The following is a 14,955-nucleotide window of genomic DNA, read 5'->3' on the forward strand; positions in this document are numbered from 1 at the left end:
GAATTCTGACAGTTATCAATTTTTAACATGTCAGAGATCACAAACCTTTTTTGGCAGGGTACTTTTTTCAATACGAGTCTGAACATCAGTTGTATACGGTCAATTTTCTATATTATATTTTTAAATATATAGAATGATTGTCTTTTCGTTTGACGCAAAAGAACCACGAGGACGCTTCTTTCTGGGAGAAAGAAAGTCTGACTCTTGTGCTCGGAACACTACGAACAATAGCGACGCCATTCGCCGCGTCACTTCGCTGGTAAAAGAGTATGAAAACCAAAAAAAACTTCATTTTAAAAACGATCGATTTTAATTCGTCTATATAAAAAAAAAATCGACTCACATCTCGATCACCTCATATCGTCATATAAACTATATAATAATATTATTTACAGGTAACACAATAGACACGGCGACGCGACGGGACGAGTCGTTTGGTGTAACAAATATAAAAATTTCGTTTGATTCATAAGTAGGTAGGCGGCCGGAACGCGCGTTGACACGGCTGGAGTGGCTCTAGCACGGCTCTAGCACGGCGCTAGCACGGCTGGAGTTGCTCTAGCACGGCGCTAGCATGGCTGGCGCGGCACTAGTGGCACCAGCCGGCCTCACGGCGACTAGCATGGCGCCAGGTGGCCTCACGGGGCACTAGCGTGGCGGCAGTGGCGGGCGCGGCTTGGCGGCGGTGTAGGCGATCTCGGACAGGCGCACGTCGATGGGCGCGCGCTCGTCGTACAGCGTGGGCGCCTGCAGGATGATGCCGGCCGACCCCACCAGCACCGCCAGCGTGAAGATCCACAGGAACAGCCGGTCCAGCACCATCGCCACGTACTTCCAGTCCTCCTTCACCTGCACGGAACAACCACCTTGTACTTTTACTGTCCTCTACGATCATAAATTATTACGGTCTGACGATGATGATGATTAGAGACTCATCGATGTTTATCTAAGACCTCCTAGAGGCGCCAAAAACGAACCAGCGATATAGCTGAATCGATCGTGAATTTTATACATTTGACTGCTATATATTTAATTGAATCATAAAAATTACAGTTTTTTCACACGTCTATCATGAATCTATGAAGGTGAAGAGCACCTACGCCGCCCATAAAAATATATATATATAACATCAGTACTGACCCTCGTGGACTCCTCCTCCTTGCGCGTCTGCTCGGCGATGTAGTTGATACCGTCGATGGCCTTGTGCAGCTCGGGGCAGCGCGTGCAGCGGCGCAGCGCGTCCCCCGCCCCCGCCCCGCCCCCCGGCGCCCCCGGCCCCGCGTGCAGACGGCACGGGGAGCCCGCCACCTCCGCCGCCGCCAGCCCCTCCCACACGCCCGCGAACCGAGACCTGACAACAAGACAAGGTTAGTACAAACAGTAAGACGAGAAGAACTGGAGCACCCTGAACAAGCAGGTGACTTTTACTAGTTAACTACAAATTGGGGGCTTAAGTGACTCGGGCGAGTCAATGTGGCACCTGTTGAGAAGGACTGAAGCACCCTGACGAAGAAGGTGTCTTTTAATTAGCTCGAGGAAAAGCGTGCTTTCAACAGATATATTACTTATTGGCATTGGGAAAGTGGTTACTATGATGCGATTCGTTAAAGAACTTATCTCTGTTGAAAGCACGTTAAAGTCTATCACAACAATGATTCTGTGCGGGTCGGGGCGGTAGTGCGGGTACCTGTGCGGGTCGGGGCGGTAGTGCGGGCGGCGCATGGCCAGCAGGCGCGGCAGCACGTGGATGAACACGCGGCGCACCCACGGCGCCATGGAGTGCGTCTGCGGCGAGCGGAAGTGCACGTTCAGCACCACCACCGTCACGCAGATGCTGCAACACGAAACATGTCCACGGTCTAGACTCTTAGACTCTAGAGGTTACGTAGTTGCGGAAGGAACGGTGGATGCGTAGACCTTACTGCGGTAGTAGTGGTACTCTCTTGTTATCAGAAGGAATAAATTTTTAAAATGACGTAAATAATGCAGCTTAATCAGGTGAAATTTTATAATGCCACCTAAAAGAGAACCTAAAAAGTACCCTTAATAATGAGGACAGAAAATTTTACTCAAAAAAATTTTCCTATATTACGATTAACACACTAATAAAACTCTAGTTCCACTAGTGTTACCGAAACGCTACCAAGAAGAACATAGATAGCCAGAATGCTTCACCTGAAGGTGTCGAGGATCATGGTGAAGAGCACGAACTTGCCCAGCAGCGGCACCACGAGCGAGGTGGGCGGGATGATCTCCGCCAGCAGCAGGAAGAACACCGTGAGCGAGAGCAGGATGGAGATGGACAGCGACACCTTCTCGCCGCTGTCCGACGGCAGGTAGAACACCAGCACGGTGAGGAACGAGATGCCCATGCACGGGATGATGAGGTTCACGGTGTAGAACAGCGTCTTGCGCCGCATCGTGATGTTGAACGTGATGTCGAGGTACGGCTCGTCGCAGCACGTGTAGAACTTCTCGTTTCTGCAACGAAGAAGATTTGGCTGCTTAGGCATAATTTTACTTTTATGCTTTAGTATTTTTGGAGGAGCTATGGTTCGTGGTACACTTCACTACTTACAAAATGAAGCTAAATGAGCAGCAGTTGAATGTCTTGACAAATGCCCAAAGCCCAAGGAATTACATATAGGAATGGGCTGCATAATTTTTTATAGTTTCCATGCGCCAAACACCCTGTCTGCTGCACAGTGGCACAGTTAACTGTTGGTCGGGTACCTCTGACGGCGCCCTCCCCCGGCCTCGCCTGTCCCACCCCCCCTCACCTGACGGCGGGCACCTCGAGGATGTCCCACTCCACGCTGGTGTAGAACTCGCTGAGGTCCACGCCCAGCTCCACCACGTTGGTGCCGCGCGCCTCGTCGATGTGCCGCAGGTCCACCTGCCCAGTGCAGACAATCAACGATTAGAACCACTATCAACTGTATTATACGAAGATTGGATTTAGACAGGGATTACGTTGTTTACTTTTAGGTAAACATCATGACATGCAGGCATCCCTACGCTAGGAGAGATAAAATACGAGTAGCGCAGTAGAGTATGAACAGTAGATATATCATTCGGAGAGGTTATTATCTCTCTACTTTTGCAGCTTGTAATGGTTCATCTGAATAAAAAAATAATGCTGCACAATACTACAGCTGTCAAGAAGGTTCAATATTTCAGCATGACCGTCCATCCAGAAATCTATAATCATGATGCCTATTGTGATCGCTGGTGGTTACCTGGAAGCCGTCGTAGGTCCAGGAGCCGAACTTCATGACGCAGGTCTGCTGGTCGAAGGGGAAGTACTCCACGTCGATCTCGCACGAGCTCTTGTAGATGGCGGGCGGGCGCCAGTCCACGCGCCCCGTGTAGTTCAGCGTCGCCTTCGTCGCCAGGGTTACTTCGAAGTTGCCGTCAGCGCTGGAATATACAACATGAGCTGGTGAATAAATGCTCGCGCTTGTTTTATTTCAGAAGTCACTACCAAATTACTTGCAATTATGTAGTTAGTGAGTACCTATGTATCGTGATTCATCAGATGTGGAATAAGGGTTAGAACGTACGTAACTTATTGTAGAGCACAATATGTATCAAGGTGTGGGGGCCAGATGTGGAACAACGTTTCATGGACACATGTGGAAGGCAGTGTACTTACTTATTGTAGAGCACGATGTCGGGGTGCCAGATGTAGGAAAAGGTGTCGGGGTCAGATATGGAACAGCGTTTTATGGCCAGGTGTGGTACGTACTTATTGTAGAGCACGATGTCGGGGCGCCAGATGTGGTCGGAGGGCACGTGCAGCATCTCCACGCCGCCGTACTCGCGCGGCTCCCACGACAGCTTGTAGTCGTACCAACTCTGCAACATCACAATACCACTATGTCAACTATCAACTCAAGAAAATTAAAAGGATCTATTTTTTAAATTGAAAAATAAAAGTTTTGTTGAACCCAAACTATAAAATATTAAATCATAACGTTATGTACCTAACTGAAATACATACCTGTTCTACCCATAAGTTTGTGGTCATAATCTGGTTTTTTAAATTCTGAAATGGAAATACAATTAATTAGAATTATTGTTTTATATTATTCAGTTATTATTATTGTGTTTGTTCTTGGTATTGTGGTAACAATCGCATAGTAGTAACAATAACTAATTTACCATAATATCTAGATTAAGTGGTGGCGGTGTGTGTGTTTGTGTGTGTGCTCACCACGTCGATGAGCTGGCTGAGCTTGAGTTTGATGCGCACGGAGAGCGCGGCGGTGACGTTGCGCACGGGCCGCACCAGCTTGTTGTAGTTGCTGAGCAGGTCGTCGTACAGGCGCTTGGCGTCCGGGTTGCCGCACACCTCTGTAACAAGTATGACAGATATATCACGTATCTGTTTCATTAGCACAATAAAACACAACGTAACGAACGCTTGAAAGGGACTTTCGCTTTAAAGGTACCTACTCGTCTTTTCTGCGCTTATGTTAAGACAGTCGTAAGCCGCAGTGCACGGAATTGCACCTCATTGTGATAAGCTGCGTATATACCAGCGAGGTAGCGACGTAGTTGGATCTTCACGTTGTCAAAATACATTTATTTAATACACAATTTATTTGCAGTACTATCAAACATTCCAAAACCTTCTATACTGAGTGATTCATTCGTAACTTTGTAATGTAGCAGCTCAGCTGGAGTTGGTCTGGACCCCCGAGGGGCGACCCCTGGGTGAATCGACCTCTCTGGCCTCCCCCGAGAGCAGGGGTTTGGTTTAGGTAGAGATTCCTTAATAGTGCTGGTGCAGGTACGTACCGGTGGCGGCGAGACATAGCAGCAGCGCGAGCAGCGGCGCGGGGCGGAGGGGGGGGCGCATGTCGCGCGCATGGCGTCAGCGCATGGCGGCGCCACTAGCGCTGCAATCAAACAATACGTTGTTATTTAGAATTTATACCCGTTGTATAGTATAACCTACCCGTGGCATTGCGGTGAGACATCCTGTGGAAAATATTGCAAAAGAAATTTTTTCTCGAATTTTCTAAAGTTGAAGTACAAAACTTGTTCAGAATCATCCCCTGAGTGAACCCTCTTTCGGCATACTATACAGTCTTTTAACACACTGTATAGGTATAGGATATCACACGGCCATGCCACAGGAAAGGGAATGACACGGATTTATAGAGACTTTGTAAATAAAATTAGTGGTCCTGCATGCATATCCTGGGATGAGTCTTTATAAGCCTTCCCGCGAGCTTCGAAGAATAGGCTTTATCCGGAATAATGAAATTCCTATATTTAAATTGTTAAGTAAACTTTGTAAAAGGAAGGGTGGCGAAAGGGATACCTAATAACCATAAGGTTACCTAATTCAAGTTTAGAAACTGTATCAATAACTATAAGTTTCTCATAAGGCACTACATACCTCTACATAATGTTAAGTCACTGAAAACCTTTTTAACTACGATAGGTATATATAGTAGATAAAGGTTTTTTATTAGGCTGGTGCCCTGGCTATAGTTATTTTTATCACGTATTTGCACGGTTTTTTTAACATTCTCATGCAAACATATATGTACATACCATTTGCCTATTACTCTTCACCACAACCAACCTCCCCCTCCCCCCTGTTTCCAGGTCTGCTAGCGACCATCATGGTGATGCACGTGTTCAAGCACTTTGTACTTATGCATAATTTTTTCAATAACATACTTGTGTGAGTCATATTGTAAAAATAATAATTTATTTAAGTACCTACAGCATAGGCTGAACTTAACTACAAACACTCTGAATCGGCAAACTGTGTACCCAATCGCTGCACAGTTCGAGCCGAGTACGGTGAGCGACTCCGCAAGAGGACATAATTTCTCAAAGCTCTGCGATAAACCGTCAACCCAACATAAAACTTTATCAAAGGCGAATCAACATAAAAGTAAAAGTTAGGCGGCAAAATTTTAAATGTGTATAGAAGGGATCAAAGACATGCAAATATTCAAATATGCGATTGTAGAGCGAGCGCCGGTGACTGGAGGGTTATACTAGCTTTACAAAAAACTATCAAAAGAGAGCAAATTGGTCATGCAACAACCAGATAGAAGATAGGTACGTGGTTATTTATTATTGTTAGGTTTACTCAACGGATTAACATCCATTTTAAATATGCCTTTCGGCTTTGTTCATATACCATTTTTGCAATACCCTGAATAAATAAACGGTAAATATTTTTCTAGACATTAAGGGTCTGCAATAGGGAATCGAGGGTTGGCATTGTCATAGAATTATGTAGTAAATGATGTTCTACAGCCTTGAAAAAAATCACACAGGTAGTTGAAGAGTCTAGCTAGGTGCTGAATCATTCGAATTTAAGTAAATGATTATGGATAACTGTAAATTAATTTCAGAATATCAAGAAAAACCAGTCAATCACACTCCCGTATTGTAACAAATGTGTCGTAATTATAAAGAATTTTCATATGATTTTTATCATATTATAAAGTTAAAGGCTTGGACTAGGCGCTAAATACCTTGTTTTTTAATAAACACACACTTATTTTGTGTAAATTAATCCCAAAGTTGAGCAATTTTTTTCCCTCAAATCTTCATACAAATATCTATGGCGGCTTTCTGTGTTATAAAATCATAAACACAAGTGACGTTTGACTCAGTTGGCCGCTGGCCTCCAAAGAAGGGTCACGTCGGTTTAGGCAGCACTGACAGTTCGCGATCTTATCGTGTACAGATACAAAATCACTGCACATTGGTTGTCATTGCACTTTTTCAACTTTTATGACACCAACATAATTTGATTTGAAATTGAGGAAGCATAATTCTTCCAGTATATTCAATACATTATATTAAATTAGATAGTGTGCAATATTCTCGTGATATTACAGTCTCGTAAAGGTCTGATGAGGAGCAGGAATATAGCGAATAGATCTAAGTGATGACAATACGCACGAACATTAGGTTAGGGATCAAAAATACAGTCTCTTGGTGCTGGTTGAGGTATGGTCTCGTGAGGATCTGATGAGGGCAGTAGCACGGTGGTGGCTCAATTTTATTTCAAAGATGTTAATAGCTAAAAGCATCGAGTTTGGGCTATTAAGTATGTTTTTCAGAGAGAGAGAAAGAGATTTTATTTTTCCTCTGGATGTGTTAGGTTTACTGGGTTTACTAAGTTCATTCTGTTAATGGCATCAAGTTGTTATGTGTTCATAAGTAATAATTATTTATTAACAAAATGCTGTTGATTCTCCACGAAAATGTAAAAATAAAAATAAAATAAATAAAAATAAATTCGTAACGTAAAATTGTCAATGACGGAATTTCTTCTATAGACAGTAGCCACAAAAAAACAAACGATAGATGGCGTGATTTGAAGATAAAGATACATTTTTTCGACACATAGACAGCAACAACAAAAAAAAATACAGATTTAAAGAAAAGAAACACATACTTGTACAAAACAACAAAGAAAAAAAAAGGATACACATCAAAATAACTGGAAAAAATATAAGCCCCAATTTACTTGTGTGGGACAGGGAGTATCATAATATTTTTTTTGGGGTACTCCCCATCTATGCGAAATATAAGCTTGATATCTTTACCCGTTTCTGAGAAAAAGGGCGGTGACAGACAGTCAGTCAGACAGACGGACAACAAAGAGATCCTATAACGGTTGCTTTTTTTCTTTTGACGTTCGAAACCCTAAAATTAAGTAAAAATATTATGCTGCCAAAAAATGTACTTACAGGTATTGAAAAAGCGGTATATAAACAAATTATACCAGCAGAGGGTTCACCATTTACCTGAATGTTACTTAGAAAACGGCCTTGAGTGGCGGTCAAGTTGGTCCCCGCCTGCGATACTTTCCATTAACATTGGGACTCGTTTTCATGTTTTTAGCGTACAGTCAGGTTTTTAGTTTTTTATAATTGTATTTTTTTATTTGTAACTTTTTAGTTGTTTTTATTTTATGAAATTTTACGTCGGTAGGTAGTTCATGATCATTTTTTATTTCAATAATTTTGGTGTTGTTATTTAAATACCTCCAATAGGCATATTTTTGTAATGTGAAAATCAAGTCCTTTCATTTGATACCTTACACGGCAAAGTTGAATTATTATTTTTTCGATCATCACGTTATGTCCTCAAGAGGGTGCTATGTACATTTTAATGGAACGTCACATAGCCTATAGCCATCGCGCCATCAATACGCTTCTAACAATACCTCATACATCAAAATCTATCAAGCCGTTTAGGCTACAGGAGGGAACAAAGAAACAGACAAACATACATATATACATACATACAATCAAAAAACATTACCCTCCTCCTTCGGCAGTCGGGTAAAAAGGAGTAAGACAGGGGGTCATTCTGAACTTTTGCTCTACGAGTTTTGGAAATTAACAAAAAAAAACCTTTTTCATAGAAACTTTGTTGGACATGTGACTTTTTACCATGGAAAACGAATATTTTTTTTCGCGAATTTGCAAATCTCGTAGAACAAAAGTTGTTCAGAATGACCCCTTGAGTCATCCCCTTTTGGCTTAGTATAGCCCTTTTGCGACACTATGTATTTACTTTGCTTTGTCGTCGGGGTTCAGTTGGCTGGAGGATGCCCGAAACTATTATCTACACTTTAATACTTTTAGTTACCTTTCTACAAGTAAATACCACATTTGTTTGAGAAAGCTAATCGGGTTCCGAGTATAGAGTAAAGTGGCACCCCTATTAATTTCTACTCTTTCCTGGTGCCTACCAGTGTAAGTAAGAATTATACTTACTTACCCTAAAATCACCCAAAATGTACTTGAACATAATTGTCAATAAAGTTGGCGAGTAAAAGTTTATCGACCCACTGTGCAAACTTACATGTGAGCGTGTCACTGCGTGTGCTGTGTGAAGAGCATTGAAAACCCAAAATTGGCGCGGCACGTCACCCTGTACGGGCCCTTAACCCAAAAGGCGTGTATAAACAAACATTGAAGCTAAAGCTTAAAATTATATTATATTGTATGTTGATAAATAGGTACATGAATTAAAAAAATATAAATTAGACACAAAAATATGAAATGAAAGGAATTTCTTTATGAATGTTTTATATTTTTTATTCTAAGCAAAGCTCTGAAACTTGGTTTTTGTAGTCTGAAGTGACCTCCGAGGGCCCGGATGGGATCCGGCGAGCTCAAACAATCTTCGTGAATGTTCACGCGCCCAGTGGCCACGGAATTTTATTCAATTCAATAAATATTATGCGTTTCCGTTACATTCGCATGAATACTTGTGAACTGTACCATCTTATCTGAGATACAGATTATGGCTATAAAAAATATTAGTACTACGCATGGTAGAAAATTTTAATGTGTTTTATAAGGAGGATAATATACATACCTTGTATTTTTAAACGTATATCACCTTGACTACCCTGATTCTGGGGGTTTAAACTGGCAGGTTTTTTCTTTATATACTTTAGTTACCCAAGGCGAAGCATTATAAATATAAAAATAATAAAATAAATAGTCATTTATTTCAGGTAATGCAGTACCCATATTGTCTTAAAACTAGCTACAATAAAAAATCTAAAATCTAAGTCTAAGGTCTTTTGCAAATAACCAATATAATGTATAGGGTTATACTAGTCACTTGCAAAAGACAGTCATTTACGATTCGCGTCCTGATGAACAGATATCCAATGCTTGTAAAAAGGATTGGTGATGTCTTGCGATACAACATTCAAGATTGCATTTCCGGAGCTGCTCAGCCCCGACCAGAAAGAAGCGATACGTGACCTGAGGACGGCAAAAAAGTCGGGCACCCCCGCCTCCGCGAACATGCTCGACGCGCTACAGAAGCGTGGCAGCCTCATGAGCGTGCGGTATGCATCATTATACTGCACCACTCAAGGTGCTCATCGCCCTTCTGGTGTACTTGATCCACAGATGGCAGGTGTACATATTTTGGCAGTATGCTTTAAAAAGAGTGATTTTGACATCACTGCTGCATCTGTGGAATCTACGCGCGAGCATGTTGCATTATAAAGAAAGTGAATACCCATGAGAAGTTGTTGCAGAGTTATTGACATCTATGCAAGCATCCCATACAAACATCTCATCTTCACCCACCGGTAATCCCGGTTAAGCCGGTCGCCTCGGCGGATCATAGATAACCAGATATCGGATTTTATACAGGAAATTGTAGACTGAGAGCCGTGTCGCCGCCGCCACGGGACGGTATCGAATTAATGCCTTCATTGAGGAGACACATTCACACAATATATAGAATGGAGTTGTTGGATTCAACTTCGATGGGGCAGTCCAAACCGCCTTCAAAGATTTTACTGAAACCATTCGGGCGGCCGAATGGTTTTTTTAGTAAGGGGATCAATGAACTACCTATGAGATGGCAAAGATGCATACATAGCAATAGTACATACTTTGATTAATCAAAAATATTTCATAAAAAAACTACTTTATGTACCTCCCATAGAAAACGCCAATTTCATATGTAAGGACCTAATATTTACATGTATAATTAAACATTTAAGAAATTATCCAAGTGGGATTCCATACATGGTATGTATTCCCCCATATTACGATAAAAAAATCAATTTATTGGTAAATTTACCCAATATCGACTGCTGTCGACTATCTCGCACTATTAATGACTCCTAACTGAGTTTATACGGATTCATCTAGAACTTGGGCTATTACCCCCCACATTACCCCCGCGCCAGTTGGCGCCCGCACTAACTCATGAGGCATTAACGCTGGACGCAGGATGCTGGTTTAATGAACTTTCCGCCAATCAAAATGCCTTGACCTTTCCTACTCGAAGCCACCCGAAAGTTACTAGAATCATTATCATCGATAAGGAATTATTTTAATTTCAACCCATTTTGGATTTAGGGACTCAGTAAGGGATTAGTGTAATAAAGGGTTCTGGCACATATGGCTATACGTTTAGAGCTGGTTTATAGGAAGGCTGGTTCTCTGCAATTTATTAGGATTCTGTGCGAGTGCTGTGCAGTGTGCACGGCGCCGGCTTCAGAGTGGCTGAATGCAGCTCGCGATTTCAGATGAAATTCGGCTAGCTGTGGTGTAGGAGGCCAATGCAAACAAACAGTAGGGTAATAAGCTAGAAAATGACACAGCATATTGTATAGGTACATACAATAGTAATATAAAACGGAAAATGGGAAACAGATCATGATCTCACGATAAAAAAGGCTGAGAATATTGACAGTATGTTGTATACTCACGAGCAATGAAAAAGTTCCAGCTGCTCGTGAGTGTATTATTATTTTCGTTGGTGATATACTCAGTAATGACGATACGATACAGTTCTTAAGATGATAATAACAACATAACAAAAGAATTGTTAAGTAAAGTTTATAATGCTCATATAAAAGCAAGCTTGTGTGAACAGCCGTTCATTATTGAAGCGGTGAGTAGAGTGCCTCGGCGGTGCCGCCGCGGTGAGACCGGGGCTCGGGGGGCTACTTCACTCCCACGAGGAGGCTGCAGAGCGCATTCTAATGGGAATGGTAAGCTTCGAAACTTTTAAAACAATCGTTTTAACTTTAACCTTTCACTGAAAGATGAGTGTTATAGGCTTTAAGTCATTTATGAGAATCATACGATTTTCTGTCTGTATGTATATGTAAATAATAAACATAGGGAGGCCTTTGCCCAGCAGTGGGACACTGAATTGGCTACTTAAAAAAAAAATGTATATGTATATAACTGTAGTTTCCTGGTTAACACTTTAAAAATATTATGTTCATGTATTGGGTCGAAATAGTCAATGGTCATCTAATAAGTTATTAGATAACGATCTAGCTCTTACCTAGGTATATATGCATCACCAAATTAATTGAGCGTGCTGGATTAACACTTAGCTTGATCATTAATCTGTCATCCTAATACATAGGTACAATATAATCATATGAGTTTTATACAGTGAAAATTCATATTTTCAGTATACCTACTATTATTTTTATATGTAGTACTATTTTGTATAATTTTTGGACAAACCGGATGGTAGTCGTAACTTTTTAGTTTTAAGGTGAAATTATTTAGAACGCATTTAGTTTTCATTCAATCTGATAATATGAGCTATTGTAATGTTTCCAAGAAAGTCAAGGGTCATCAGGAAACTATGTCTTGCCTTGTCGACTGCAATCGCACTTGTCTATTTATCTTGGTTATTATTATTTGTTGTCGCAGCGGCTTAAAAACTACCAAACAATTTGCATGTATAGGGTATAGGTAACTACTTACACTGAATGTAACGTTCAAAAAAATCTTTTCATTGATTAATAAATATTCGATGAATCGTTCAGTCGAAGCAGCGTTTAGCGACCAAAAGTTGTTTCGCTATAAGCTATTCACACAATCGTTCTGACGACTTAACGTTAATCGAAAATACTTTAATAGTATTATAACTGTCGAAATTAAGTTACGGAACCCTTGCAAGGGTGTTATCTGTTTTAGCGGATCTGCTAAGCATAAAACAATGGCTGTGGAATCATATCAGACATTTCCAAAAACGCCACAACAAATATCAAAACGGTCTGTATAGTTTTACCTACTTTCTTTAATATTGCCATGCTTCATGTATCTACATAATATATACCACATATACTACATACAAGACATAGAAATTGTTTTGCCCAGGCAGGACTAGTTTTGCCTCAGTAGCGCAGTCACAACTACTACACATGACTGATTGCTCGAAATTGCATTGTCAGACAGGACGTGTTTTGCATAGTGCAACTACATAGTCATACCTGAATAGATTAGACACAAATACAAATTCATTTTTAATTAATTTTGTTTTAAGTAAATATTATGCGTGATAAGAATTAAATTTAAATCAATGATCACAATAATATTATAGGATTATTTCAAGTACTTTTGTTTAAATAAATGTTTCTTTCTTTCTTTCTAAATCATTGAGTGGTCAAATAGATAATTACACTCGCGACCAATGAAAAAAATCCTCTTATAAAATGCTGACACCAAATGGCCCCAACTGCTTAAAACATTTGAATAAAATATTTCCGTTTTTAGTTGGTAATTTTCTGATTCGTTGTTAAATGTACTTCAATATTCCAGGCAACGTCATTAAGCTGGTTTTTTTTTTGTTTTTGTGTAATTTTGAGAAATCATGAATTTCTACACAGTGGCGACTAGGCAGAGTTCATAGAGAAGACGCTTTCTATCTGAAAGAGGTTTTACCTACAAAAAGCGTATACCTACGAAGGCTAAAGAAATAGTTTAAAAAGTAAGTACAGAGATAGTTTATCATATTAGTGTGTCGGTCGCAAACGTCAGGGTTTTCACCGTGATGAATTATTCTATGACTGGCCAGGGGGCGCACATCTACTGTCGACACGGGGAGTGCTGGCTCGTAGTTATACCAATCAGGATGTGTATTTGAATAATGTGCTCAATAGTGATAGTAAGATGGTGCACAAGCGCTGGGTGACATCCTCAGTGTCACTGCATGCGGGCGAAGGGTGCACTAGGTTTGGGTGCATTCGTTGTGGGTACACTAGGTGTTTGTGCACTAGGTGTGGGTGCACGGGGTATGGGTGCACTAGGTGTGGGTGCACTAGATATGGGTGCACGGTAGCGCACCTGCAGGCTCCGGGCGCGGGCAGCTCGCACCAGCTCCGAGGGACTACTAGCTCCTACTCAATATCAATTCACTGTTGTGGCGGAAGATTCACTGGTCAGTATCGGCAGTGTGGCACTTATCACTAGGCAGTAAGGAACACGAGGTATCAGTGTATAAGGTATTCAAAAGTGTCGTCCGGAGTGTGGGTGCGCGGTGAGCCGGCACGTGCGGCGCGTAGGGCGGCGCGCCGGCGACTGCGGCCCGCCCGCCCCGCCGCCCCCGCCGCGCGCGCACCCCCGCCCCCGCCCGCGCCCCGCCCGTCCCGACACACGGAAGTGGCGATTTTTATTAATCGCATCGGTTGCGTAACGCCGGAACAAGCCCACTGAAATAAAAGTTACGAGATGATGATCGCAGATACGAACCTGGTAAACGGAAGTAAATTGGGACTTTACAAAATAATTTATACTTTGGATGGATTTCCCATCATTGCTGTCAGGTTCATTTTGTCGGCCGTAAGATGTAGTACCATATAGTCAAACTTTTCATGAAAAGTCCAGGCAGACTGTATTGATATACCTCTACAGAGGCAGAAACTACTTTAATGAAATCAAAACCAATTCATATTCTGCTCGTTGCAATTTGACAAACCCGCGCCGGTAACTGAATGTACATCACACTGATTGATTGCATTACCTCCCGCTGTCCCCGCTCCGTGGCGTCCCGGCAAGTCCCGGTGCCGGGGATTTCCAACACTGTTACTTATCAAATGGTTACTGCTGCATGTCTCCTCCTTACTCCTGTCTGCGGGTGACGCGGCAGCCGCCCCGTGCTGTCCACATCATCAGCCTCGCGTCTCAAAACGGCTCTCTCAGAAACACATAGATGCCATATGGCAGAGCAAAAGTACAGTATCAATTAGTGAAATAATGCCACGGCGTAACAAGAATATAAAAAATGCAACGGCGTAGCATCAAAGGAAAATACTTTGCTACGGCGTAGCTATGAATAGTTTCATAAATAATAATATATTCTTTACTATTATGCATAATAGTGAAGACTACAACTGCTAACATTATTTAGAAGGTTTTTCTTGTTTGGATTGCACACCAGCAGGTACTGGCTGGTTTGCTGACACTGTGTTGCAGTACAGTGTATATGATTGCACACTAGTTAAGTATGAATCAGACAATAACACGATCTGTAGCTGAAAAATATGTAAGGGAAACAGCAACGGCATGCACTTATCATCTTCTTATTCATCAACACACACAGAAACTTTAACCAACATCTAGTTTGTTATTTTTGTATTAAATTCATTCAGTAACTAGCTAATTACGATTTTTA

The 14,955-nt window shown here is 41.6% G+C and overlaps 1 protein-coding gene across 1 annotated transcript; it reads right to left on the reverse strand.

Annotated features, from left to right (window-relative positions):
- Positions 1–603: 603 nt before the first annotated feature.
- LOC105398184 (acetylcholine receptor subunit alpha-like) lies at positions 604–13,877 on the reverse strand. Its single transcript, XM_038106262.2, has 11 exons — positions 13,629–13,877; positions 4,804–4,904; positions 4,217–4,356; positions 4,004–4,048; positions 3,749–3,858; positions 3,240–3,420; positions 2,781–2,896; positions 2,176–2,481; positions 1,688–1,834; positions 1,141–1,351; positions 604–849 (listed from the first exon to the last, which is right to left on the reverse strand). The coding sequence occupies exons 2-11, from the start codon at positions 4,862–4,864 to the stop codon at positions 649–651; spliced, it is 1,518 nt and encodes a 505-aa protein (XP_037962190.2). The 5' UTR covers positions 4,865–4,904; positions 13,629–13,877; the 3' UTR covers positions 604–648.
- Between the last annotated feature and the right edge of the window lie 1,078 nt (positions 13,878–14,955).

Source organism: Plutella xylostella, chromosome 9, assembly GCF_932276165.1.
Source record: "Plutella xylostella chromosome 9, ilPluXylo3.1, whole genome shotgun sequence".
Lineage (NCBI taxonomy): Eukaryota > Metazoa > Arthropoda > Insecta > Lepidoptera > Plutellidae > Plutella > Plutella xylostella.